Raw genomic sequence first — 27,976 nt, 5'->3', positions numbered from 1 at the left:
CCTTTCCCTACACAGTATGGAAGAGAGTCTTTTTAAAGCATGTTGACATTTTTCATTTAAACTCAATTTCAACATTATTATCAGTAAAGTATAAATGGATGGTAAACCACCTGATGCTCCATAAACATGATTGAACAACATGCAAATACAAAATGAAAATGTGTAGCATGAAGGAAAACAAAGTAGAGAGACAAATTCCTCTTTTATATGTGCAATCATTTGCATAAAGCAGTAAAAACCTGACTGGTATCAGCCACTTGCATACACTGACAAAGAAACCAAAATGATCCATAGATACATTCAACAGACGTTTTAGTGGCCTCATACTTCTCAGACGTGTATTCTAAAACAACAACTATACAAAAATCATACTAAAGCCTGTGTAGTGTTTTTATTACCGTACTTATTGTGTTTGTGTATTTTTCATTAATATGGAATTTACACAGTGAATGATTTTTTTTTTCCTACACAATGCATTTTGCTGTGAAGCAATATTTCCACAGAGACATGGATGACTGCAGCATTGGCATAGAGAGAGTTTTGGCAAATGAATACGGCATTGAGAGTGTGGTCACAGCACAAATAAATACTGTTAGTTAACACCTCAAGAAACCATTTAAAGGTTTTATGGTAAATCAAAATAACATCAAATATCTGACTTTTTCAAATTCACTTCTTCTTAATTCTTAACAATGAAACAGCAACTCGTCCGACTGATCATCACTCTGAGACAACTTTAAGTTCTACACACTATTATACTTCAAAACGGCACTTGCTGTAGTTCTACAATAAGGGGGGTTAATGTGCTTTGTCACTCTGAAGCCTTAGCAGAGACTTGCCCTCTGCAGGCTTTAAGGTATCTGGTGAATGCTCCAAATCAATGTTCATACATGTATGTGTATGTGTGTGTGTGTATATTATATATATATATATATATATATATATATATATATATATATATATATATATATATACATACACATATATACATATATACACACACACATATATATACATATATACACATACACACACACATATACACATGTATCCCCATTTATTAGCTTAAACCAAACCCAAAAATGAGCCAAACATGACTCTCTTCACATATTATAAATCCTTCAAAGACAAATCTCTTTTTCCTCTGGCACCATGAATACTACTGAAAAGAGCAGCAAGCAACAGTTTGCATTTACTGTTTGGTCAACTCTACCTTACTTCTTAAAAATCCTCTTCTATGTTAAGCGAGGCCCACTCGCTCCAGGAATGTGTTTGTATTACATTAGTGTGTGACCCATTAACTTTGGCTCCTGTTCTCACTCTAAGGCTTCACAAGCTCGAGGAAATACTGTAAACATCCTTCATGGCTGGCTGGAGCTGTCCTTCTCTGAAGGGGAAGGTTCTGGGTCCACTGCAGGAGCAGCGAATGGCCCACTGGCTGTGCGTGGGTCCATGGCAGAATGCATGATAGTCAGCCACACGTCGTCCATGTTTGGCATTACGAGAACTTTCTATTGCGGGAAAAAAAAAAGACATGTGGGGAGGAGGGGGGGTGAGTTGTCAAAAAATATTTACTGTTTTTGACAAATGCAAAACAAATTTAAAGCCCTAAAAGAGATCCTCTAACAGCGAAGTTGAGGTTAAAAAGTGTTATAAATCTGTGCAAAGAATGTGTTTACAATATTAGTTTATCCTGACTGGAATGTAACTTACATCCCCACAAAGCTACGCTCACATTCAGATTTTTACTAAAATAAAAACTGTGACTGGACAGATGAGATCACTAATTTATTCATTTTCATTTAATTCATTGTATATCTCCACTAAGGGGGGTTAAAGCTGATAAGAACCAATCACAGAGTGTGGGATGGTTGACTATGTCATTGATTCAGAAATTTCAGTTTCTGCCTGTTGTGTTACTACTGAGTGTTCAAGCTGTTTGGCCAGCTTGAACACTCAGTATATAAGCCAAACATGAATAAATCAATGATAAAAACTCAAACTAATTAAACTAAAACATGTAGTGTGAATGTAGCCTAGAAACTCTGCATCTTGTGAGCACAAGTCAAATGTATTGTCTCTCAGCACCTGGAATTCCTGGTCCAGTTTTTTCTCGATCCAATCTGTAACATGAGCCAGAGTGACTTCTCTTTCTCCCAGTTTTGGTCTTGCCTTCAGTTCCAGATGAGGTGGTGTCCTAAAACCATACCTGCAACAGAAGATAATCAACATCATCAAGTGTGTTTCTCTTTTAACAGCAGGACAATTGAACCGGCAAAAGCAGTGCAGTGTACATCTAGATACCAGCAGATGGCAGTGATGCACTGAACAAAGCTATGTTGAGTGTTAAATCCATTGTGGCTCAGTGAAACATTGGTTTCAATGCAGAATGTGTTTTAATTGCTGTGAGCAGAGAAATCCCCAGTGTGTGTGTGTGTGTGTGTGTGTGTGTGTGTTTCACACGAGTTATACATCATGTATTAAAGTGTCTTCTAACTTTGTTACTGTTAACATGAGAGAGGAAATTGGCCAATTAAGGGTCAACTGAAGACCTTTCCTATCATTAGAAGTACAAGTACCATATCCTGTCAGTGGGTGGAGGGGGAATGTTGACGGCAAGTGTTCCCTGGAGTTCTTGCAACTCTACAGTGAGCAGGAGCGGGGTGTTGGACACTTCCTCCATCTTCTTTTTGATGAACTCCGTCTCTGTGGCCTTCTGGAAGTATTTGGACTTGGTGATTTTATCCACAAAGCGCATGATCTTGCTTGGTTTGTGGCCTCCAACAAAACTGCATTCAGATGGTTAGCATTAAAATTGCATACAAATCATATTATGATAATATGATGCTTAAGAAACGATTTACTCCATTTGTCTGCACTTCATGCTACCCTTTTACATGAAAAACATATAATCAAAGACTGTGATTATGGACTAGATGGCTGGTGACACGAAGAATATATAGAAACTGATTCTCACCCTTCTGCTCCAGCAGAGTCATTTGAGACGTCTGAAGAGTCTTCCTCATCTGAAGAGCCTGCACTGGATGACTCTTCATCACTATCAGCCAGGCAATAAGTCCGTGGCCTGTATCTGGAAACACATGAAAGAACCGTATGGCTTTAGTGCAAGCTAACAGACATACATACATACATGCATTCACAAGTCAACAAGCATGCACGAATACAAGCGCATAATGGTGAGACTGTTTCATTGCTCTTAAATGAATTGAATTCGACTGTACTTAATCAACAGAGCATATGTAAGACTTTAAAAACATGAAGGTCTCAGCCTTTCAACTCTCAGATGTTTGCTGTGAAACTGGAACTAAACTTCCTAATCACCTAACAGCACTCTAGGCCTCAGGGGTAGATGCTGTACACACACTGTATTTAATGGATACATTGATTCAATATTCAGTATAAGTTCTGAAAATTAAATAACTATACTAAGTCGGTATCTGCGAATACTGATTCAATGGCATTAGTATCAGGAGAGATACTGGCTCTGCTTCATTTCCACTGTATTTACCTTTGCACATAATAACATCATGTTCATTGTCTTCATTGCTGGGAATGGATTTAGTAGATGAAAAGAGCCAAAAAGAAGAAGAAGAAGAAAACCTCAAGAAGAAATAAATAAATAATTACATGAAGCTCTGATGAAAATTGGAGTTGAAGAAAAGTGAGTTGGTGAAAATCAAGCAGGACTCACCAGGTAATATCCAGCATTAAGGCAGAATCCAGAAGGCAGAGAGGGAGCAATGAAAAGAAAGGAGCAGATACAAAAGACATATAACTGACAGAAGCTATAAAACATGGAGTGAGACAAGTGAGGTGGCAGACAGACAACTAAGACAACTATATTTTTTAAAGTCAAGTAGAAGGGAAAAAAGTGACTCTTCTGACAGACATGTATCATGCATGAGGCATTACTATGATGGAGCTTCACTGCCTCACCCATCTTTGCCAAATTCCCCTAAGCGGAGGCTTTCTCCCTCTTTGCCCAGGCGAATCAGGTTCATCTTAGTCTCCAGGGTCATCAGGAAGGAGCCACTGTAGGAAATCTCCAGGTCAAACCAGAGACCTGAGGGAAGCAAAACAGTGGGTTAAAATGCTCATTTGAGATGAAAATTAGAAAAGTGGAAATGTTCAGTTTCTGCTTGGGGTATGATATAAATTCTTCAGAGGCAACACAACTCAAAAGCTACTTGATGCAAATCTTTATTATCTCATCTTAAATAGATAGCAATGTTATTGTTTTAAGAACAGTAAATAATGTTGTGAGATATTATAGTGCTAAGAGATGAGAAGAAAATTCTTATTATTGTAATCATTAGATATTGCCCCTCAGTTTTCAGCAGAGGCGGGAAGGGAAGGGTTGTGTATTTGACCACTTGAGAGAATCATTTTATTGTCCATTTATACCTGAGGGGATAGTGATGTGAATTAAGATGACACACAGAGGCACTTCAGGCCACAGTCACCCTCACTGCATACGCTCTTCATTTTCCTTTGATTTCCCTCATCTCACCTTCTTCCCCTGGCATGTCACAAAAACTGGGACCCAAACACATTTTTTAAATTCCTGCTTAGATGTGAAAGACACGACAAAAAAGCAGACGAAGGGATGAGAAAAAAAAAAAAAAAAGAGAAAAGGCCTCAATGTCTTTTTGAACATAGGAAAAACAGTTGGAGAGGGTACAATCTTCCTCTTCCAGCCCTTGTGTGGTATCAGCAGGAGGGAATACATGTATAAACAGGGCTCTCCCTCTACTCCCTTTACCTCTGCTGTGATATACCTGCTCTAATCTGGATTAGACAAACTACCAAAAAGCTCAGTCGGAAGCTTGGCTATGTTTTCTGATTTGCTTTTATTTTTCCCTCTTTACAACACTAATCTTGTGTGTTAGCGTACACAAAGAGTAACAAATCAACATAAACACATAAAGAGTGTGGTCTCTCTGTACACCACTGGGAGGCAGTCAGGACTGCCAAATGCTGGAGGACAGACATGGGAGAGAGTTACAGCCATTAAGCGCTTCCAAAAAAAAAAAAAAACCCACACTACATGTATACAGTTCATGAGTCCATGAAATGTGTGACATTTGAAGTGTGTTGCCTTAACACCTGTTGAGAGTGCTAAATGTCGTAGTAATGCAATGAGTTTAGTGCATCATAGAGAATAGCATTCAGATGGAGGGAAAAAAAGATATAGTAAGAAAGTACAGAAGGTTAGAAAGTCGGAGGAGGTTTGAGGAAGCACAAAGTAAAAATAGACAGGCAATCAGAGAGACGGGGCAGAGTGCACACGCTGGGTCTGCTTAGCCCAGTGGGCCTTGTTTCACCAGTCTGTCCTGAGAGACGTACTGAATAATAGGACATTGTCTGGTGGGGTCAGGGATTTATGCAGGAGACTGTGCTTTTTAAGTTTGGGGAGAGAAGTGAAGCGCCTCAGTACAAACTGTGGGATTGGGGCAGTGCTTCCTTAATTGGGGTGAAGCTAAATGGCAAAGAGTAAAGAGTGTGTCACACATCTAGCTAAGAAACTATTTCACATATGCAGGGTGATGGTTTGTATGCTTCCTACAAGTGACATTACAGTGTAATAACATTCTGTATATGATGGGGGAAGATTTGCATTTGGAAAATAATTGGTTGGTGACCTTGTGTCCAGGACATGCATCACAGAGTTGGCTGGTAGAGACAGACATGGGCAGTCCAACTACGACTGTGTGTGAAGTGTGCACACACAGTCATAGAGGTTCATTGATCCTCTGTACAGAGCATGTTTGTTTCAGCAAGGAGCATGGTGAGAACTTGAAATGCATGGAAGATAAAGCCACGGGAGAGGTCAGAAGGGGTAACTAAACTGACCACTTCCACTGGAAGTTTTCTAATTACGAATAAGAAGAATATTGATCATGGAAACAGAAAGAAAAGAGGATGGGAATATTCCCCTTCTAAGCTGTGGAAAACAGATGCATAATCAGTTATCTTCAGCCTGGGCTTTTGTTTGGAGTATGCACCCTCGCCCTCTTCCCACTGCCTCTCACTTCCAAGAAATAGATTTTAAACTGAGGCACTCATTGTTTGAGACTCACAGTTGGCAAATTGTCTGAACCATGAAAAAATTCATATTAAATGCAAGCTCAATTAAAGCCATGACATTTCAACAAAACTGTGTTCCATGCACACTGATTGTGTTCAAAGTGGCTACTGGGATGACTTTGGCCTGGAACTGATCCAAGAGAAATGTTATGGGCATCTCAGTTGAAGATGCAATCAATTCCTTCTCTCGTTACAGGGTTATGTGAGGCTGCAGTGATAAAAATGAGGCAGTGAGTCATAGGAGAGTAGGCAAGAAGAGAGGTACTCCAACGAAAGGTCACAAAAAGGAAGATGATATGACAGAATGTGAAAGGAAGAGAAAACTAGGAAGAGAGTAGGAAAATGTACATTTGAAACAGATGAGGAGACGCATCTGTCACAGGACTAGAGAAGAGGATAAGAAAAGCAACAAGGTACAAGGAGATAGAGAGCTCAGTGCTGATATATGTCTGAATGGACATACAGGGATCGCTTTAAAAATGATGTCTAGTGCTCTTTTTGATCAATAATGTTGTTCTTATTGGATATAGGTTCCAAACTATTACCCAATTATTGGGGACATATGTTATGTTTGCAGCCATTTCTACTGCTGCATTGATTGTACATTATCATCGAGCATTTTGTTTGGTTGTTGGCAGTATCTCATGTGAGTCTTGGCAGTGCTGTTTTCTGAGAGGAGCTAGGACAGCTCACCATTGCTGCTTGTCTTTAGATGTACACTACCAGTCAAAAGATTGGACACACTTTCTAATTCAAATGAATGGGAAAGTGTGTCCAAATTTTTGACTGGTAGTGTCAAAGCCACACAGACTGAGCCTCAGTATTGGGACCTTAATAGTTAGAGCGCTGCTAGAGAACGACTGGAGTAGTGTGCAGTTGTGAGACAACATGTCGTTAAATTCAGTGGGCTGCATTTTATACTACTGATTCATATCATAGCTTTAGCTTAGCTTTTTTTTAATTTTTTTTTATTATATGAATTTTCAAGCCTGTTTTATAGCTCGTTCTTTTTGTAGTATGAATGTGTATCTGATAGCATACGCGCATATGTACTTAATGACCTGCAACTAATTTATTGGGGAAAGCTGACACAGTAACGACTTAAAATGAGGAAGCTCCATGGGAAAATGTATTCTGGTAGATAACTGTGTCACACTGTTTATTTCTGTCTCTGTGGATATGACTAACTGACTGGTGAAAGGAAGAGGAGAAGTCCTATCAATCATAATGAGGAACATTTCCATGCTCAGCAAATCTTGCATAAAAAATTGAGGCTTATGTGGGTGTATTTTACTGTGCGTATGTTGCTGCGTAGTGGTTAGCACTGTTGACCCACAACATCAATGTCATGGGTTCAGTTCCCAGTCTGGGGCCTTTCTGTTTGGAGTTTACATGTTCTCCCTGTGCCTGCGTGGGTTTCCTCCCACCGTCCAAAGACATCACATTTGTGTTAACTGGTGACTCTAAATTGTCTGCAGGTCTGAGTGTGAATGGTTGTTGGTCTCTGTGTGTTTCTGTGTTTTGGCCCTGTGATGAACTGGTGACCTGTCCAGGGTTTACCCCGCCCTCACCCAGAGCGAGCTGGGATTGGCTCCAGCACCCATCGCGATCCGGAAATGGATAAGCAGTAGAAGATGAACAAGCATTGCTGTTTAAAATTGATTTCTATCTCACCTCGGTAGTCAATTGAAGGTTTGGACGCCCCAAGGATTTTGGGAGTGGCTGAGCCCATGTCCAGTTCTGTCAGGGTTAGCTCATTCATGAAGTAAGGCAACTGGAGAAAAAAAAAGAGACAAGCATACAACTAAGCTGAGCTCACTATACATGAATAATTAATCTGCAGAATATGAATATGATAGAACCAAAGTGAAAAAGCAATAATAATAGAAGCCTGCTGTACACACTTAAGCATGGATGACACGCCCTTAATCATGACATACTATAAGCTCTCTTTATCTTGGTCCCTCGTATACTGTGCAGTGCTTTTTCACCACTGTACCTTTAAGACTATATACCAGGGTGAACGATTACAGCAACCAAAACACATTACTGGACAAAGCAAAAGTATTCTTGCCTAAGAGGCAGGATCAGGCAGAAACAGAGGGATAAAGACAAAAATTAAGGATGAGTTGGTCTGTCTCTCTTCCTTTGCTTGGCCTTACGAACTGCAGATAGATACACACTAACATTTAAAAAGCTTATTTTCTCTGTCTGAATGGTATGTGTGTACATCTTATAACATGAAACTGAGTGTAACTCAAATTTTACTCCTTACAAACATTTAAACTAAAGGAAGAGGTTCCCATGGGTCTGGTTCAACTTACCCGTATCTTACTGAGCTTCATCTGAATCTTCTTGGAGACTAGTTCAGCCCAGTAAGGCTCACCCAGAAAGTCCCAAAAGACCCGCCCAACAGCAGCATTCAACCAGGCAACAGCCTCCTCCTCCCCTCTGGGCTGCACTTGAGCTGCAGATGCATTCTGGAGCTAAAGACATAGCACAGGTCACAAAACATTAAAAAAAAAAAAAAACAACAACAATATGAATCAAATTCTGTATAGTTTTCAAACAAAACAACTTATCCCACCTCTCTGACTGTATCTTTACAAGGATGTGCAAAAACACTAGCTACCTTTTTTTCATAATAACACATTGACTTAAAATTGCAAATGAGACAAGTTAGCCATTTTGTAAAATAGAAGAGATGCAAGAATTTTTGCTACCTTCTTGTCAACTCCAGGGCTGCTTTGAGGACTCTGGAGAACAGGGCTGGCAGCTGCAGGACTGACTGTCACCTGCTCAGGCAGCAAAGTGGCCATGTAGACACTGTAGTCTAGCAAAGCTTTGGTTTTGGCACTGCCTGCTGCTGTCAAGGGGAATGTAAAGTCCTTTGATCTGGGCGGAGATACTAGTGCCTCGTCCAGACTGCCTCGGCTGCTGCTTCGACTGTGAGAGCTCAGAGCTGTGGGGCACAGTGAAATTAACAGCAAAAAGGGTGAGGAATTAGGTGCTACACTCACAATTTTCATTGTTTCCACAATTACCAAACTTAGGTTTGAAAGTTCCTACTTTTCTATCTTGATTCTACACAATATCTCTGCACAAAGCTCACGACAAATGCAGAAAAAGAATATCTTAAGGACACAAACATTGGTTTTCCTCACCACTCTTACTTCCAACAGCACTGAAAGTTTTCTTTAAATCTGCCTTGAGCCTGGAAGCTGAAAGAAACCGCTGGAACCACTCCTCCTTCTCCCTCCCAGTCCTTCCAAATAGGTAAAGGGTGAGGTCTCTGCTGGATGAAACCACTCGCTCCTGCGCTCCTCCACTTGCCTCTCCCCTCTCCTTGGCCTCGCAGCTTTCATACCTGTCACTCTCGGCCTTTGACATAAAATCATCCTGTTGGCCAAGCTCGATACAGATAGGATATTTTTTGTTCCATACACGCTTTCTGGCCAGGTTCTGAGGGATTAGATATACCTGAGGGAAGATTTGAATGATAGTTGGTTTTCATAAGTCTCCACCAAATTCCAAATTAATTTTTACAAACAAATCAAAAATAATGGGTGAGTTTTATATGCTTTATATGCTTTATATGCTTTTTCCATTAACATCCATGTTAAAATGTCACTATTTGGTGCAAAGCATACAGTTCATTCATTAAATATTGAATTGTACGCGGACTCAAATATTCGGAATTATTGTGCTAACATTGAACACTAAAGTTACAGACAGGTAAGGGACACATTTCTATAAAAACCTCAGAGCTGCACTGATGTAAATAGTTGTATATTAACAGGTCAAGGGCAGAAAATGAATGTAATTACATACTCTACAGTTGGTGAGGTCATAGATTTTCTGACTGATGTAGTTGACATCGGGTTTTGGTTCATTGTGTGCAGCACGGCGGGCAATGTTGTGGTTGGGCTTAGACAGACGGATGATGGCACCCTCCAACCGGACATACACGGAGTGTGTTAATGTGGCATGGTATGTCTCTGGGTCATAGTTTGATATCTCATTCATCCAGCCCTGGAAAGAATACATAACTGTTTTACATAATGCTGATAACATTTCAAGATTTGATGTCTGCAATATTCAAAAATAGACAATTCTGTCTTTGAACACTCAGTTTTTATGTACTGTGTCGACTTTTGAGTGTTTGAAGAGAGAAACACTTTTGATCACTTGAAAACAGAGATCTGACTTGATGCCTGGAAAATGAGGACACTGTAAACAGTAACTGTAATCGCTCACGTTGTGTTGTCACCCATGTTAACATGCTTCTACGGTGACAGAAAAGGTTATTTACCTCTTTCTATGAACTTCACATTGATAACAAAGCATCTTGTACTCACTGTCTTTCATTAAGTGAAGCCATAAACAGTTTCTTGTCTTTTGTTTTTTGCTGTGAGATTTCAAGTGCACATGACTATATTGATGATCAACTTCTCACTTTTCTGCTGCTTTGTCACTTAAAAGTGAAAACTGACAAGGAAGTACACTTTTGAACTTTCATGGCTTTCTTCGAAACACAGATCCAGCTATACACAGTGCAGGAATGATATTTATCAAATAAAAAAAAATAAAAAATAATAATTATATATTTATATATATATATATATATATATAGGTAAAGGGTGAGGTGTATATATATATATATATATATATATATATATATATATACACACACACACACACATATACATATACATACACACACAGATTCAAAATATTCTCTATGTTAATATCTATTGCGCTGATTGGGTCAACTGTGAGTATAAATAGGTATTTGTCTGCATGTACCAGCCCAGTGACTTGTACCCCACGTATATACTACACAAAATATATTGATTCAATATTATTTGATTTAATTTGTTTTGTATGTATTTATTTATCCTGTTTAATAAAAATGAAGATGTAACCCTCACAGCATTAACTGTGTTTAAAAATATGCAGGGGGTTCTTTTTTATAAATCTAAAATGTAACCACTGTGTGAGACAGAGCAATAGGGAAATGGTTAATATTTAAAACACTTCAAATTGGTGATTAAGCTTTATGCTATCAACTTGTAGAAGTCCAGTAAGTAATCAGCCAGAACGATTTCAAAGAGATAATAAATCACAGAAAAAAAACAAATGATAACAAAGGAGTTGCTGACCTTATAGAGTTCAGGTTCCTTAATGTCCAACTTGGTCAGATTCATCATCTTCCTGCTATGTCTGGAATGCCTGAAACCACCTGATGGTTTCGGCCCTGTCAGCCACACAGCACCAGTGGCTAAAAGGAATCCAAGCCCAATCCCAAGCAGCATTCCTCCAATGTAACTGGGCAGAGGCAATACAAAATACCCATAGACCAGTACAGTGAGGATGGTGAGAGTATAGTATGGAACACTAGATACCTGCTTAATACTTTCAGACTCATCTTCACTGCATGGTTCAGTACTACAACTTAGTGGCACTTTGGTTTGACTTCCAGTTCCAGTGTCATCTGTTCTATTAACACCACGTTCTGTGTCAGTACAAGTTATAAATTCATCACTGTACAGGATGCAGAAGTCTTCATCCTCCTGTTTGGCAAGAGCAGACATGGAGCACTTGTCCAATGACATGGGCAGTGAAGATGATCTGTTAGGGCCCTCGGTATCAAAAGTGGAGGGAAGCGGTGATTGGGACGGACCAGAGGCCCTACTGTTGGGGCTGTCAGCCTCCAAGTCACCTCCTTCTTCCTCCTTGATACAGTAGTTGTTATTGCTCTCCAGTTGACCATTGACAGAGGTAATGTTTGTGAGCTCAGAGGCACTGACAGAGAGGACCTTTGGTCGATAAATGCTGCTGCTAACTAAGCTACTGCCCTTTTCATCCATGATTTTACTCAGCAGCTGGAATGGTTCGGAGATGACTTCAGAAAAACGGCGCTTGGTGTCCTCAATTCTTGCCTCAACATCTGAGACTTTGAAGAAGCTGCGGTTGTCCAGTGATGTTAATGGAGAGGATGGGGCTGTTTTAGAGTCAACAGTTGATGAGATATTAGCAGATGATGTCCGGCCCTGTTTTAGTTGTTTGAAGAGTTGCAGGTTCAGGCGGGATTCTGGAAGACGGTAGGGTGTGGAGGAAGAGGAAGATGAGTCTTGGGATGTGTCTGAAGAGAGGGATTTGACAAGACTCTTCATGAGATGCCTGTGCCTCACTGTCGGAGCAGGAACAGAAGAGACCCCATCACGAGACTCGGCGTCAGAGGAAAGGGGCTTCACCAAACTTAAAAAAGGTTTGTCAGTTGAGGGAAAGCTCCAAGATTTAGTAGGAGAGGAACTGGAAGCTGAACCCTTCTGCTCAGCAATACGTGATGACAGTGTTTGTGTGAGAGGACTGTTAGTGTGATCTCTAGAAACGGGAGAAAGTGCAGATGATTCTGGAATGACAGTAACCTTGGCTGCAGGGTGCAATGGCATCCCTTCGAACATTTCCTCACTTGCCTCTAAGGCTGTTGCAATATTTGATTCAGTCTGAATGTGTGAGATAGTGGAAATTGTTGGATCATACAACTCTTCTTCCTCCTCCTCTTCATCTTTCCCAAATGCTGAGAAGTGAATGGTGACTGTCTCCTTTGAAAGTGATCGCTGCACATGAAGCTTGGGGGCCACGGAAGGCGGTTGTTTGTCTGTGGTGTGAGCGCTCTCTGCATGGCGAGGATGGTGGCTGGTCATTGCAGCACTCCCACTCAGTCACAGTCTGTGAGGACAAGAGAGGGACAGGTGATTAAGTAATCAACAGAAAAATAACATTTCAAGTGAGAAGACAAATGGTCCGTGCTTCTTAAGGATTTGCTGCTGTTTATTGTAGAGATTTTTTTTTTTTTAAATAGTGTCCACAGAGTGGACTTTTGACCATCACAATATGGCACATGTGCAGAACATAGTGAATGAATGTGCTAGGTCTAGGTCACTTGTAGAGGTCATATTTGCCATTTTTAAAAAATCTGCATCTTCCAATATCCATGTTTAGTGACGGCAATTTAAAGTCAGGCACATCCATGGGCAGCCCCGTGTTATTGGTGTGGTGCAGAATGCAGAAAAGTTAGAATGCACTTTAGATGTTCTGTGTCAAGTGTCATATACATTTTCATTAAACCAAACAGAAGTGCTGCTGGTTGCTTGTGTGTTTGCAGCACTAAAATTATTTATTTTTTATATAGTTCATATTTTCTTGTTTAATAGATTTTTATTTATAAAGTTGTATTTATTTTATTTAAGTGTATATTTAAGTCCAACAAACTTGAAAAATTCTGCTTGGTAAATGCGCTAAAACTTTTATGTAAATGATTGACAGTTTTTTTTTTTATATTACCTGTTTTTATATATTTAATACTTTTACTAATACTAATTCATAGTTTATTTATTTGCTTGTTTAACTTTATTGTTCAAGTCAGTGTTAAATAAATGATGATGCTGAGTTCAGAAATGTTGTGCATCCACTCATTAGTGTGACATTTTAGCATGCAAATAAAGTGGAAAATTTCTAGATATCGGCCCTAAAAATCAGGCAACATCGGGCACATATCAGCCATCGGCTGACAATGACCTCTAAACATCGGCATCAGCATTGGTTATAGAAAACCCATAGTGGTTGATCTCCAGTCACTTGCCACCTGCAATATGGGATCACTGACTAAAGTTGAGTTGTTGATTGGAACATAGGTAAAACATTGTTTGAAGCTAAAACCTGGTGCAACGCAAATACGAGAAATGTGACCAAATATGACAATAACTATTTCTCGGTTGGTTGGGTAAAACAGGGCAATTTAGGATGTCCTTTGTCCCAAAATATAATTCTGGCTATCGACATTTTACAGATAAAGCTATTCATCAAATATTACTCCAGTTTTTATGAGTGCAACATTGACTGTACTCTCCCACAACTTAATGTTCTTCCGATATGTAAAAAACATGCTTTGTTTAAACTACAAACACTGTTGATGTATGATGTGATATTTTAATGAAAAAAAAAAAAAAGTTATAGCTTTGAGAGACCAGAGAATAATCAATAAACACCTTTGAAGGCCAAAATTAGATTATTTATTTGACCTGATAGACTTTTTATTTTATATGTAATAGTCAGGTGTACAATTGGCAACTAACCAGTTTTGGTTACAATTTTAGGTTATGAAAATCTACAAAAAGCTCTCAATTTTGATTACTACTTTTTTTTTTTTTTTTTTTTTTTAAATCACAAACCTATCTTTCAGGGAAAAAACTGTTAAGGGGCAGCCAGTGTCTCATACCACAAAGGCTTTGTCCTACTGTCAGTTTTAAATCTCAGCCCTCCCTCCCTCCCTCCCTCTCTCTCTCTCTCTCTCTCTCTCTTTCTATCAAAAGACTGTCAGTGTATTGCAGGAAAGACAATTATTGCCAGTAATCCACAGAAATGATGAAACCCTGTCAGCTGATGGTTAAAGAAGTCATCTGATCAGTCATTTATATACAGAGCAGAACTGAGAATGGCTGTGGTATCACAGTATCTGTCCTCTGTTAAGCAGCAAAGTACAGCAACTATTACTACTCACAGTGTGTCAAAATCAACATCCTACTCCATCATGAAGTGGAAGAAAAAAAAAAGAAGGGAAGGGGGGGGGGGGGGGGGGGGGGGGGGGGGGGCAAAGTTACACAGAGGCAGTTGCGTTCCCCAGTGAGAAGCCAGTATGGAGCACACCCCTTTCACTGCAACAGCAAATCCCAGTGGTTGAGGGAGAGGCTCTGATCTAGGAGGCTGTGTTAACCTTAGCCTTCCCAGTAAAGGCTCTTGCTTTATTGACATTCAACACCATGATCCATGGATGAAGTTCATCACCTGTACTGCCCCCAAAATGAGAATTTTTTATTTCAAAAGAATGAAAATGTTCAAATTACAAACATGGAGATAGAAAAGCTTTGATGACAATACATTACTATTTATAGAGAAAATGATTGACTATGTATGTGCACGTGTGACCATGTGGTTGTTTTGAAAAGCAGTGATCTATTGCTCAACCAGGTTACATCAGACTTCAGCAGTTATCAGGCATCATAAGTCCAACTGAAAAAAAAAACACAGACAACACCCCAATCCCACTTGCCGACTGGAAAGATTATAGGTTAAACTGCAAATACCGACTACAAACTGCACTCAAATATAAAGCAAAATCCCACTGTGGAACATTCATAAACAAAGATAGCCAGAACCAAGACTAATAAGGTAGCTGGGTGAATGAAATATGCAGCTGCCTTGTGAAAACAAACCCTGGACTGGACATTAGTGACATCTGGACAGGACTTTACATGGGTAATGAGAACACTGCACATGTAGTAGCACTACCTCTTGCATATTGGGCTGAGAAAAAATTTATCAGGTGAAACGAAGTTGTCTTGTGGCTGTGAGTCCTGCTTTAAACCTTTGCTGACAAGCATTCAAACCCCTGCAGCAGTATTCCCAAAGTCAGACAATTATAACTTCATTACATAGTTATGCATATATTTAAAATTGCACTGAAAAACAGGTGCAGAAAACAATTGTCCAGAGACAACACAGATCAGCCAAAGTCAAGATAAATGTGTGATATTGTGTAATCATGCTAATAATACCTGAAGCATTCTGTGTGATCAACTGACTACAATGTCGGGCATATTTTGTAAGTGACAAAGAAAAGGATCCAACTATATGATGGGACACCCAAAAATGGATAGATTAATACTTTGAGCTGCAGAAAAGCACCATAAAAATAAAACTTTTGTTGCCAAGTAACCAAAGTTGATGTTGTAAATAAAAATAAAAAAGTAGATACATAACTTTTTTTAATCTGGGCAAAAGAAAGAATTTGTGTGATCATAATGTTAGTGACCGAAAACCGATTATGGTGATGTTTTGTTGATATTTGGCACTGATGTCCTCGTGCCTTGTCTGGAAAGTGACTTGAGGTCATGCTGGCTCACTCAAATACAGATTCAATTTGGCTACTCATTGTCACATGGGTCACAAGTGACCAAAGCCCAGCCAGGCCGTCTGCCAGCCACCTCTGTCCCCAGCTAGCCAGTCCTTGCTCAGCAGCAGCACAATGGGGCTATTCTACTGGCTCACCAGTTGGACAATAATTCAATACTTGCAAAACATACAAACTCATAGTACCCAGTAGGATTTGGCAATAGCACATTAGGATTAGTGATAATATGGTGAGGTATGTATGCGTTTGTGTAAGTGCTGTGAAAGCTCATTCTGTCTCCGAGTTCAACTCTATGGCAATGAAATAAACAAGTAGTGCTGGACACTAGGTGTGTGCATCTACATGGCTGTCCAAAAGTGTGTTTATATAAACAGTGACAAAAAAAAAAAAAAACCTGTGTTCATTGGATGTAGAATGTTGTCTGGTTTATTTCACTGAGCCTCATTCGCGTCTGTATTATTTATAAAATTTTGATTCATTATATTTGGATACAGGATGGTAAACACCACAAAGGAAGCAGACTGTTACTTGTTGAAAGGATTGCGACACCCACAACCCTAAAAAAATTTTTTCCTCTGTGTCTAATAGCCATGGACATGGACAGAGGACAGTGCAAAATGATTCCCTTCTATTAATGCTAATGAAGCTAATTACAGAAATGAGCCAGCCTCATTAACCCTCATGTCTTGCACTCATTAGGGACATTCACAGGTCCCTCTTATGTATCAAGCAGCACACATTGGTAATGAGAAGACTTAGAGAGCTATTACATATACTGAAGACACCAGTGAACAGAGTATTCACACAGAGTGGCTATATTTAGCTATTTAATGCTTTGATCAATTTAACTGAAAAGAACTTGCTGGCCATAGGAGAAGACAATGGTTGCACTTTTTTTTATTTTATTTTATTTTTTTTATTTAATCTTTCATATAGGCCTGAATCATTTGCATGTGCAAGGCATTTTAAAAAATATGCATGAACAGACACTGCGAGTATCATCTCTGCACATAGTATGTTACAGTTCCAAAGTACTACTAACTCCACATGGAACCTTGAGAAGTACCAAGCAGAAATCAAGTCACGATTAATACACAGCAAAAAAATGACATTAGTCATAGAAAAGGAGAAAATGAAAATATGCTCAATATTAAATATCCCCCCATCTCTAGCTATTTAATGCCTATTACTTATTTTACAAACTACTGAAGGTTCAACAAGAATGCAGATAATTTGTTTGTTGAACTTCAGCCACAATCAGTGTCACAACAAGACATGTGCCTTGTGCTACTTTTTTCTTAACTACATGACCCCATTCTCTTTTCTCCCTCATTGACCAGTCCACATCCAATTTAAGATTTCCCAGTGTCACAATAGGACATGAGGGAGATTCCAAACTAGAGCAAAAGTAGCTAAATCCCTTGAAGATAAGCAAAACTGACTCCAACAAAAGAAGAAACATGAATTTACAACATTTACGAAGAGAGAACAAATATTATCATGGCAACCAAGAAACTTTGAGTTCTCCAAATAGCATGACTTATTGTTCCACAGTAGGACCCCCTCCTCCAGGACCTCATGCTCCCACTTAATCATAGCTGTTCCAGCTGTCAGCCAAGTGAAACCATGGACATGACTGTCAAGGAGTTGTTCTGCCTACTGTGTCACTCATTGAATTGTGTCCTGTGTCCCTCAAACACTTAACCTTTTCCTTGTGACGCATTTGGGCCAGTGTAGCTTTGTGCTTCTCAGACAGCTGGTCTTGTGTCAGTGCCCTACATCTGTTTTATTGTCAAAAATGTCCAGCAAAGACTGCTATATTTACTAAACACAAATCTAAAACAATAACATTCAAAAAACTGACTGAGTCAAAGGCAAGGCTGTATCGTAGACATAGATAGAGACAACTCCACAGGTGGCAAAAAGATGTCTATTTTTATTGAATTCTATGTGAAAATTACCTTATTTCTCATTTGATTTATTGTGCTGTTCTGATTGGTTTATGAGTTATTTTAAAGTCTTGTTCAAGTCAACACGATGTTACTTTTTTAAACCATAGATCCATTTAAATGAAGATAGACCACAATGCAAAGTATGTATTGGGGGCATTGCTACTGAGTGATTGACAGACTGCACCACACGTCAACCTGCCTGATTAGGACAGAACAAAGAGCAGGTCAGACCCACCCTCACTCCTCACCTCCATATATATATATATATATATATATATCTTTTTTTTTTTTTTTTTCCAAAACTTAGATGACAACAGCTAAATTACACACTGTAGGCTTCAAAACAGCATTCCACAAACCAATGGTTGAGATCTACAAGGGTGATTTGAGCTTAACCACTGCAGCTTTAGAGCTTATGATTTTGTTATATCAGAGTGTTCACCAGTGTATTTGTGGGCTTTGCCCACACTGTTCCAATGGTAGAATTGAACAGGACCTAAAAGCAGTAAATCTGTGAAGAGAAGGGAAAAGGTTGCTATGCAGGATTCCATCTTCTTTCTAAAGCTTTTGTTTTATATCCTCAGAGAAGAACTTCTATCACTTGTTTACTGTCAAGCACAACTCCATGAAGACTTGTGAGGAAGAGATGTCCAAAACCGTGCAACATACACTACCAGTCAAAAGTTTGGACACACTTTCCTATTCATTTGAATGAGAAAGTGTGTCCCAACCTTTGACTGGTAGTGTATGTATGACACAAGGCCTTGTGACCTGCTTTTGTGGATTTCAATTTACATTTTTTATGCATTATTTTCAAAAAGTACATTACCAGCACAAACATATGGCACTTAAAAGAAAGCCAAAATCCCACACTCTCAGATTTCACCTAGCTCAAACATTTTAACTGAAATTATGACTTATACTGCAACTCTTTGTGGTCACAATTCAGTCACTGCTCAGATTCATTGACATGCAAAACTCTATTTGCTATTTGAGAGTTATTGCTCCCTGACACCAAAAGATGACCCATTAATAATTCAATGATTATTAACAACTATTGTTAACAATTTGCAAATAACCAGACCTATTCCAGCACAGCATTTTTGCAAATCATCCTAGTCATGCTTTCTGCCAATACACCACCACCATCCTAGCGCTCCAGAATGTCTCAAATGTCATACACTGCCATTTGAGATGGCAAGTGGCATTAATAAGATACTCACAAAGGGACAGAAACTACACTAAACAGAAGAAAGACTGTAAAAAAATACATTCTCAGCAAAAGGCCTGATCAAATCCCAGACCACTATACATTAGCCAGGTTGCCTAGGAAGGGATTAGAAGTCCTACCTTCCTGCCTGTTATTCCTGTTTGGAGCAGTAATGGCTTTCTGTCTGTTTACACTGACAATTTACCTAATGACTTACAAAGTGTCACACAACTGAGCACTCTCATCAATACCCCCAGCCGATCTTGTTAACAGCCCCAGAGGCAATTTACAGATAACGTCACAAAAATCACCTGCCCTGTTGTTTGGGGTTGTTATTACAGAGTAACAGTCAGAGTGGGAGAAATAACAAAGAAACATGACTAAGCATATTTCTGGAGAACAACCTGCATGCAACCTGTTCTCTCATTTTGGTAACACTGCTACTTCATCTGTTTAACTGGATGATTAAGCACAACATTCCTTTTCAAAATACTGTCAAGTTATTTATACACTCACACGCCCTCAGTCATTGTTACTGTAGAAATATATACAGAGAAGATGAGTAGGCAGAGTATTACAGCAGTGGTCAATATAGCTAACTGAATTAGCTGAGACTGAGGTGCATGAGAGCCCATTTGTGTTTGACTAAGAGGCTGTGGTAAACAGATGAATGTCTTACAGAGCATCCTTTCTGATTTCAGGTTCTGGGACAAATAAACAACAGTGACTCAAGAGACCTGAAACTATGCAAGAACTATGCTGACGAACTTGTAAAACAGGTAGAGACTGAAATGTTAGGTAGTGAGATCTTTGTGGGTATCTACTCGTTCACAGCAAAGTAGAGGACACTTTGCCACTGAAATAGGATAAACAACACAGTGTACAGACAAAATATGATCATGTTATTGACTTTGAAAGTCACCAATAGGTACCACTTTTATTTAGGAGACACAGAGTTAAAATACAAAGTGGTGGTATCTTATACCCAGAATCAAACAATCTCAGGGCTCTTCTATTGCTGCTTTCTTAGAAATTTTATAGTTGCAAAAGTATGAATAAATCTCATCATACTTGGGCTCATTGAAACTACTAAATGAATGTGCAGTGAATGACAAAAATACAACATCTCTAAAATTTCTTAGGCAATACAAGGTTCGGTCAAGATAAGATTTGAATTAAGTAATGTAGTGTGAGAATGAGAGACACTGTCTGAATGAATGTTTACATTTATTCTAAACACACATTTAGACCTTGTTTAAATGTGTGTTTAGATTTGCTGAAATCTTGTGATCCTTCCAAACACCACTAATAAAACCATCTGTGTAATATTTTAAATCAAACAAATCTATACACCCAGTTTCCTAAGAATAGAATAGATAGAATAAAAAAAGATATGGCATACACTTCTAATGACTGTATTGTATTGTAATTCTGTGATTCTAAGGTAAAGCATATTAGAATTAGATCATGCACAACTTTTTCATGAATTTTCAACTTTAGTATTGGAGTTTGAGTTTATTGCCCCCAGAGTATTACTATTGTTCTCCTAACTGCATAATTAAATACTTTTCACTTTCCCTGGCCTTAATATACTGACACAGTTGTAACAGATTTGGAATACTTAACATTTGTTTTCAAATTATCATCAGAAAGGCTTCCTTCCTTATTGCCTGCAGTGGCTCAGCAGTTGTGGATGAAGAACACATTAGCTTGTGCAAGAGCATGTGACAAGAGTCACAGCAAGACAATGAGAGAAAACAGAATCCTGTATTAGGAAACAGACAGAGAGGGAGAAAGACAGTAAGGCAAAGTGTAACAGTTGGCCCTAACCCAAACCCATGCCATTGTGACACAAATAACACGGTACACTACCACTTGCTTTCACTTATAAGGAAGATAAAGAAGTCTTGTGTTTCTGAATACAGCTCATACTCAGTTCAGCCCATCTCAAACCATGTTGCTTCAGGGACCCAGGTATCTTGTGTGATAAAAAAATGAACTCCTCGCTTAACTGCTTAACCTCATCAGCAAGCCCCCATTATTTTGGGAGGAACTCTTTCACTCTTTACAGACAACAATAAGTTAGTCAACCTCAAAATGTGTGTTCTAATCATTTTAGAATTTAGAAATTTAGATTTTTCTTTTGAATAGCACTATAAACAGCTTTTGTTGTATAGCTAGTTACCCCTTCAGTTACTCTTAAGAAAACCTTGTAGCAGCTCATCACATGTGCAAAACAAGGGACAATGAAAGATGAGTTAAGATCGTCATCCATGGAATCATGTTTTGCAGACGGTCTATCAAGACAAACCAGAGTTCCTTTCATAAGGCCTTGACCCACTGCTTGGTTTAGTTATGGTTGATTTCTAAGAAAGACAGCAGCTCCCCTGGATCTTTCTTATGCATGTTTACATGTTTTTAATGGCCATTTAATGCCAATGGCACAGCAATCAAAATTGCAACATCCTCCTCTGCTTCCACAAATACTCCTCTATTTTCCCCAAATATTTTCAGTCCATGCCTAATATCATCATTCTATATAAATTCATGCCCACAAACACAAAATGAAAAACAAACAATGTTATACAGCACTATGGTTTATTTGATTGTCTCAGAGCAGAATTAAGGAGGAGTTTTTCATCTGTGCGACTGAAGCTATGGGTTTTGCCTTTTCAAATGACAGTCATCTCTACATCAGCAATCTGTCACATCTGGAACAAGTTCATTTTTCATACCAGTCAACATTGTACCGGAACAACAGACGCACACAAGGGAAACACCGATGACAGGGAACATGCCATTAAAAAAAATCTCAGTGTTGAAATCCCAGTGTTAATGAAAATAATTTGTTCCTTTTACCGTGAAAATTCCTCAGATCTATGCTTGAAAATAATCAGTTGTTATAATTTAGCCTTCCTAGCCAACTTTGCAGTGTTTATGCATGTAATATTATCATAGTTGGACAGAGTCAGAAGAACCAGAGAAAGTACAGTACAGGCCAAAAGTTTGGACACACCTTCTCATTCAAATGAATAGGAAAGTGTGTCCAAACTTTTGGCCTGTACTGTATGTCACAGCCAAACTGTAATGACAAAGACTACATTGTTACCAAGAGTGAGGGCAGCTCAAGAAAGATTGAAATGGTCTTATATCATTGTGCTTTTGACTAATCTGCAGATCATGGTGGATGGAAAAAAAAGTGGCTTTAATCTTGTAAAAGACAGCTGCACTATTCCTCAGGGTTCAATTTAAAACTGAAAATGAATGCGCAGATGCTCAGATATCTTTTTTCCCTCTCCTATGGCATTTTTTGCTCCCACATGTAATACTGCTTGCCAACACACTGTAACTTTGTGAATGTCAAGGAAGGAGCCAGATATTTATAGACAAGCTATATTTATGCATTTTCCCACCTCCCACCTCATCCCTGTCTCTCTCCTCTAGTAACAATGGATTATTATGACGGCAATGAAATGAATGGTGCTGTCAGTGCACTGTGGAGACAGCACCTGAAACAGCCTTCTAACTGCTGCTGGTTGGCAGGCAGATACATTCTTCTGATGTCTCAATAATGGTCATTAATTCTTTGGTGGGGACAGTCAAGGGAGCTGTCTGTCGGCAACAACACTGATGGCTTTATTCTGGCATCTGCATGGATACAGAGTGAGTTCAGGGGGGAGGCAAGGTGGAAACACTGAATGGCAGATTTCATTATTTCATTATAGACCCAGACCAGGATCTCAACCTGCAACCTTCTTATTGTGGAGCGACAGCACTAACCACTACACCGCCATGCTGCCCATGAATGAACTCTTGCAGGGCTTTTCACGAATGCACATGCTTTGTTTCATAGTTATACTTCACTGTTTTGTGGTTGTATTTCGGACTCACAAATGCATATGCACAGATGAAAGACCCTAGAACGTTTGTAGTTCCTATCAAATGAGACCCTAGAACTGGTGGTGCGAAAGTGCCTTATGTTACCTTCACAAGTGGACATGCTCATGAGAAAATAGGTTTGTCTAAGCATTGTTGTAAAGATTGCAAAATATGTCAAGCAGCTGACAACTCCACACCCATCCTCCAACAACACCATCACCACAACATCCACAAAGCAGTTGGCCCAAGTGGCATACCTGGTCAGGTATTAAAAGTGCGTGCTGATCAGGTTACTGAGGTACTGACTGACCTGTTCAACCTGTCTCTACAATGCACTGCCATTCCTACTCTTTTCAAATCATCTACCATCATCCCTGTAACCAAAAAAATGGCTGCTAAGTGTCTGAAAGACTACCAGCTTGTAGCACTGACACAAATAGTCATGAAATGCATGAAAAGCTATGTGAGGATGCTTTTTGCGGACTTCATTCAGCCTTTAAAACAGCCATTCCTCACAAGCTGGCCTGCAAATTTAACACCTTGGGCATCAGCTCCTCACAAGTGTGCATGGACTGAAGACGTCCTCACTGGGCCAATACTCTTCCCATATGACTGCTCCCCAATCTGTCTGTAAAACCACACAATAAAATTTGCGGATGACACCACAGTTGTTGTCCAAACATTGAACACGGACAAGACTGAGTACACACAGGAAGTGGACCACATGATTGTGTGGTGCAAGGACAATGACCTGGTCCTCAATAAGTCAAAGATGAAGGAACTAGTCATTGACTTCAAATGGTCAAAGGTCAGGGAACAATCTCCACTCCACATTCAGGGAGAAACTGCTGAGGTGGTGGAAACCCTGAAATTTCTTGGGGTCACCATGTCCAAACACCTGATATAGGCTGCCAACACTTCTCAGCTTGTGAAGAAAGCCCGACAAAGACTCTTATTCCTATGAACCTGAAGCAGGCCAAACTCCCCCAGAAGCTGCTGGTGAGCTTTTATAGGAGTACAATTGACTCCATCCTGACTAATTGTGCCTCTATCTATTATGCCAGCTTCACTGTTGTGGAAAAGGACGACCTGAAGCGGGTGGTAAAGTTGGAGCAGCGTACTGTGGGAATAGAGCACCCAAGACTGGACTCAATTTATGACAATAGGATTTAAAAAAAAAGTTCATGGCATACACACCTCTGCCATCAGGCAAAAGGTTCAGAACAATAAAAACCAGAACCAACAGACTGAGAACTAGTTTCTAACCCAGAGCGGCAGCAACAATTACTCCCCTCTCCACAGAGTAATGCAAAACTCACTTTCAGTTTGAATGCTGTCTGTAAGCTGCAACTTTTCTCTAAATTTTTATATCGTAATTATTTTTAATACTATTTAATTGTTTACAATTGTAAACAATGCACGCATGCTAATATTGCACATACTAAGCTCCCACAAGCAGAAATTGAAGCTTAACTAGTCATACATGAAGTATGAATGTTGTATAATCATCAATAATCAATATGATCACTTTGTTTTATATCTTTATTGGTTAAAGACCTGTTGAACTGTCAGCATTGCAGATGGTCTGAGCCACAACCCCGCCTGAACCAAAAAAAGGAAAATTTTGGTTGTATTAAAATAGATTAGACCTGGTGAGAACTTGGAGGCCACAAAATGAGTCAAAGCTATGAACAGGTGCACAGTCAACAGGGTGTCGGCCAATTCCTACAGAGAATGATAAGCAGCACAGGTTCCTTGTCTCATAGTGTGAGCTGAATATGACTTATTGTGTTACAGTAACATATGTGGAATGATAAAAAGCTTTGATACTACCTGGCTTTCTACCTTGCACAATGACAGACAAAAATGATTGGTCTCAAAGCAATGACAACTACAACACCCTCAACTCACCCTCACACTAATGAGTCTTTCAGTGGTGATGAATTAGGCACATTCAGCAATGTGCCTAATGTAAATTTCAGTCATATTCTTTAAGCTGACATCCAGCACAGGGCAAAGTGCACAAAAGTATGATTCTGACACAGGTGCGAGGCACTTTTTTTTTTTCCTTTCTCAAACAAAATGACAGCTTCCTGACTCACACAGCCTCTCTAACATGGCACCCAAGCACACTGAGAATGCCACTGCTGGGTCTTATCTGTGACAGATGTCAGGTGAACCTGACATTTATCCTCTATCATTTAACAACAAAATGATGCTACTAACAAGTAGTTTCTGTTTTAACATGACAGTGACTTCCAGAACAGGTTTTTTATGTCTTTGTACACAAAAATTAAACCAAGTCGTGATATCTGAGTAACACATTTAGGACAATTCGCCATACTCTCTAAACTTGCTGTTGTTGTATTTCCTTCTCTGAATACTTTGACTCATGCAGCAAAATAATCTATATCTTTATATAAATCACAATAATAATAGTTCTTGAAAATGTTTTCAAAGATTCCAAACATTAGGCCAAACTGTTTCACCTTAGTTTTATAAAATTCCTCAATCACTTTTTATCCCAGGCTTGTGTGTAAACCCCAGAATAAATCATTGGCAGTTCTGCAGTGATGGCTATCTGCAAATTTTTCTGGGCAAGGCTACAAAACATAAAAATTAAGGAATCGAAACACTCTGAGAGCAAAAGTTACATGACAGGAAAAAAGAAAACTACAGAGACCATTGGCAGAGGTAAGCATGGTAAAATAGGTGGCCAACATGCTTATCAATATTGATTAGCAAGTGTTTTAACATTTAAAATATACCTTGAGGTGATTGTGTGCACAGAAACCCATAAAACTCCTTCCTGCTATTGACTTTAACCATACACACTCGCCTTCACTCGATTGCTTAGGGCATGTGTGGGCCCACGCTCCAGGTGGAAAAAAATTGAAGATGTTTAAAGACAAAACAAGCCTATGAACTTTCTCAAGGCTGTCATGTGTGTGGTGTTTGTACAAGCTCGACAGTCAGGGGATGCCAGGTTACTTGACTGCCGATCAGCCTATAACAACTTCAATTTCATGGACCAACATCACCATAGATTATCAGTAAAAATGTCAGACCTTTCAATTACAGTATTTTGCTGCGTCCCCTCTGCCCCTTCGCATATATCCAATTTGGGAATAAGGACAGGAAAGTCTGCAAAGGTTGTCTTCATGTTTTTGAATCTTTCCACACTGATCCATATTCTTCTGAACTGTACTTGCCCATCCCTCTCCCTTCCCTCTCTCTGGACTTTGCCTCCACTCAGGTCATTTGCAGCTCGGGAGACGGATCAATAATGAGTTCAAATTTACTGGCAGAGTGCTTACCTTGTATCCTCTGTGCCATTCAATCCAGCCTGGGACTTACATTTGCCTTCTGAAGAGTCAAGTTTCACATGTCCGTGATGCTCAGGGGGCTTCTGAGAAATATCATCACAAAGAGAAATGTTACATCATTACACATGTACAGTCACAATCATTTCTTCTCATACAAAATGAGCGCACTGAGCCCATGGGCTGTGGATGAAACTTAAAAATTGGCAAACAACAAAAAGCTTTTCCAGTGGACGTTAACACATGAGTGTTGTTGTAGAGTTGTATTGGCTAATACACATGCTAGCACGGTTTGAACAGAGACTTGACAAGTTCTAATGTCAACGGGCGCTGAAACCAGTCTGTTTTATGATGGAGGTAACACAACAAGCTGACAGCATTGGCTGAAGCACTTTTCGGCCTTTATTCGCTGACAACGTCACGTAATATTTACTTCCATTAAACGTCCCGTAAAAGCAGAGTGATTAGCTGGCAACAGAATAAATGTGTAACATTGTGGTGGACGGGGTTTGTCTCACCAAACTCGTAGACTTTCTCAAAAAAGAAGCAGGTCAACCGTAGCTTACCGTGTGACCGACACTTTCATATTCGCCGTGACCCCTCCGAACAAAGCTGGACTCCCTGGGAGGCTTTGCTCGTCTTATCAGCTCGACGTACCGAGTTGTTTCCCCCCGTCGGTCGCTCAGCCTGTTGACAACCGACTGACTGCACTCAGTTCCTCAAAGAAAAAAACCGTTGGACTCCGAACCAAAGCCAAACCAATCGAAACCGAACGGCAGGGCGCACGCCCAGCTCTTTGGGAGGACGAGGGTCGGCGATCGATTGTTCCGTGCAGCAACTGAGCAGGCCTGGCGCAGATGAGGCAAAGGTGAGAAAGTAAACTGTAAAATGCAAATAAGTTCCAACAATGTTGTCGCCAGTTATTAAAGAACAACAGCGATAAAAACAAGGCTCAAACGTCGAAATTTAGATTTTAAAATTCAAGGTAGGTGCATCGCAAAACGAAGAAACAGCATTTTCTATCGTCTTTCTCGTAGAAATGTTAATTAGTGTCATAGTGGAGGAGAATACTTAACATTGAATGAATCATGATGTGCTGATCTGGGTTGGTATAAAAATTAGCATCACACTGTGTGGCTTTCTGCAGTTGGAAAAAATTCAGCATGTTCTGTACAAAAAATGAACCCTCCCATTTAAACAGGGATGTTAATGTTAGAGCTGCCATCTAGTGTTAGTAAAAGACAACTCCCTTCAACCTGTGGCAAAAATGGTAAGCTGCTTATAGGCACTCTGTGACATTACACTTGACATATTCATGATGTTTCAGTGACGACACAAACGTTTTATCACCACCTTGCATAGCTGATGCAAAATGTGTTCACTTTGGTAGAGTCCATAAATCATTTGCTCAGTTTGTATTTAAATTTTTATGAACAATGACTTCTGTTTGGCTCCTACTACAGTTCACACACCACATTATTAGCTCCATAAAGGATGCTCTGTGCAATATGGTGTAATCAAAGTGATC

General features: G+C 39.5%; 1 protein-coding gene across 1 annotated transcript; it reads right to left on the bottom strand.

Annotated features, from left to right (window-relative positions):
- Nucleotides 1-398: 398 nt before the first annotated feature.
- On the bottom strand, nucleotides 399-27,976 carry LOC115052570 (testis-expressed protein 2-like). The gene is made up of 13 exons (XM_029516788.1): nucleotides 27,015-27,976; nucleotides 26,443-26,534; nucleotides 11,271-12,843; nucleotides 9,940-10,140; nucleotides 9,273-9,588; nucleotides 8,832-9,070; nucleotides 8,433-8,594; nucleotides 7,783-7,882; nucleotides 3,958-4,084; nucleotides 2,978-3,091; nucleotides 2,580-2,789; nucleotides 2,089-2,209; nucleotides 399-1,511 (listed from the first exon to the last, which is right to left on the bottom strand). Exons 3-13 carry the CDS (start codon nucleotides 12,816-12,818, stop codon nucleotides 1,362-1,364), a joined length of 3,288 nt encoding a protein of 1,095 aa, XP_029372648.1. The 5' UTR covers nucleotides 12,819-12,843; nucleotides 26,443-26,534; nucleotides 27,015-27,976; the 3' UTR covers nucleotides 399-1,361.

Source organism: Echeneis naucrates, chromosome 1 (assembly GCF_900963305.1).
Source record: "Echeneis naucrates chromosome 1, fEcheNa1.1, whole genome shotgun sequence".
Taxonomy (NCBI): domain Eukaryota; kingdom Metazoa; phylum Chordata; class Actinopteri; order Carangiformes; family Echeneidae; genus Echeneis; species Echeneis naucrates.
Note: the sequence above shows the minus strand (reverse complement) of the source record. Positions and strands in the feature narration are given on the sequence as shown.

Excerpts from the sequence above, each read along its gene's own strand:
- LOC115052570 (XM_029516788.1), bottom strand. The coding sequence starts at position 12,818 with ATGACCAGCCACCATCCTCGCCATGCAGAGAGCGCTCACACCACAGAC. Across the intron at positions 8,595-8,831 it reads GCCCTGGAGTTGACAAGAAG|CTCCAGAATGCATCTGCAGC; the intron begins GTAGCAAAAATT and ends CTATGTCTTTAG. Across the intron at positions 2,790-2,977 it reads GACTCTGCTGGAGCAGAAGG|TTTTGTTGGAGGCCACAAAC; the intron begins GTGAGAATCAGT and ends ATCTGAATGCAG.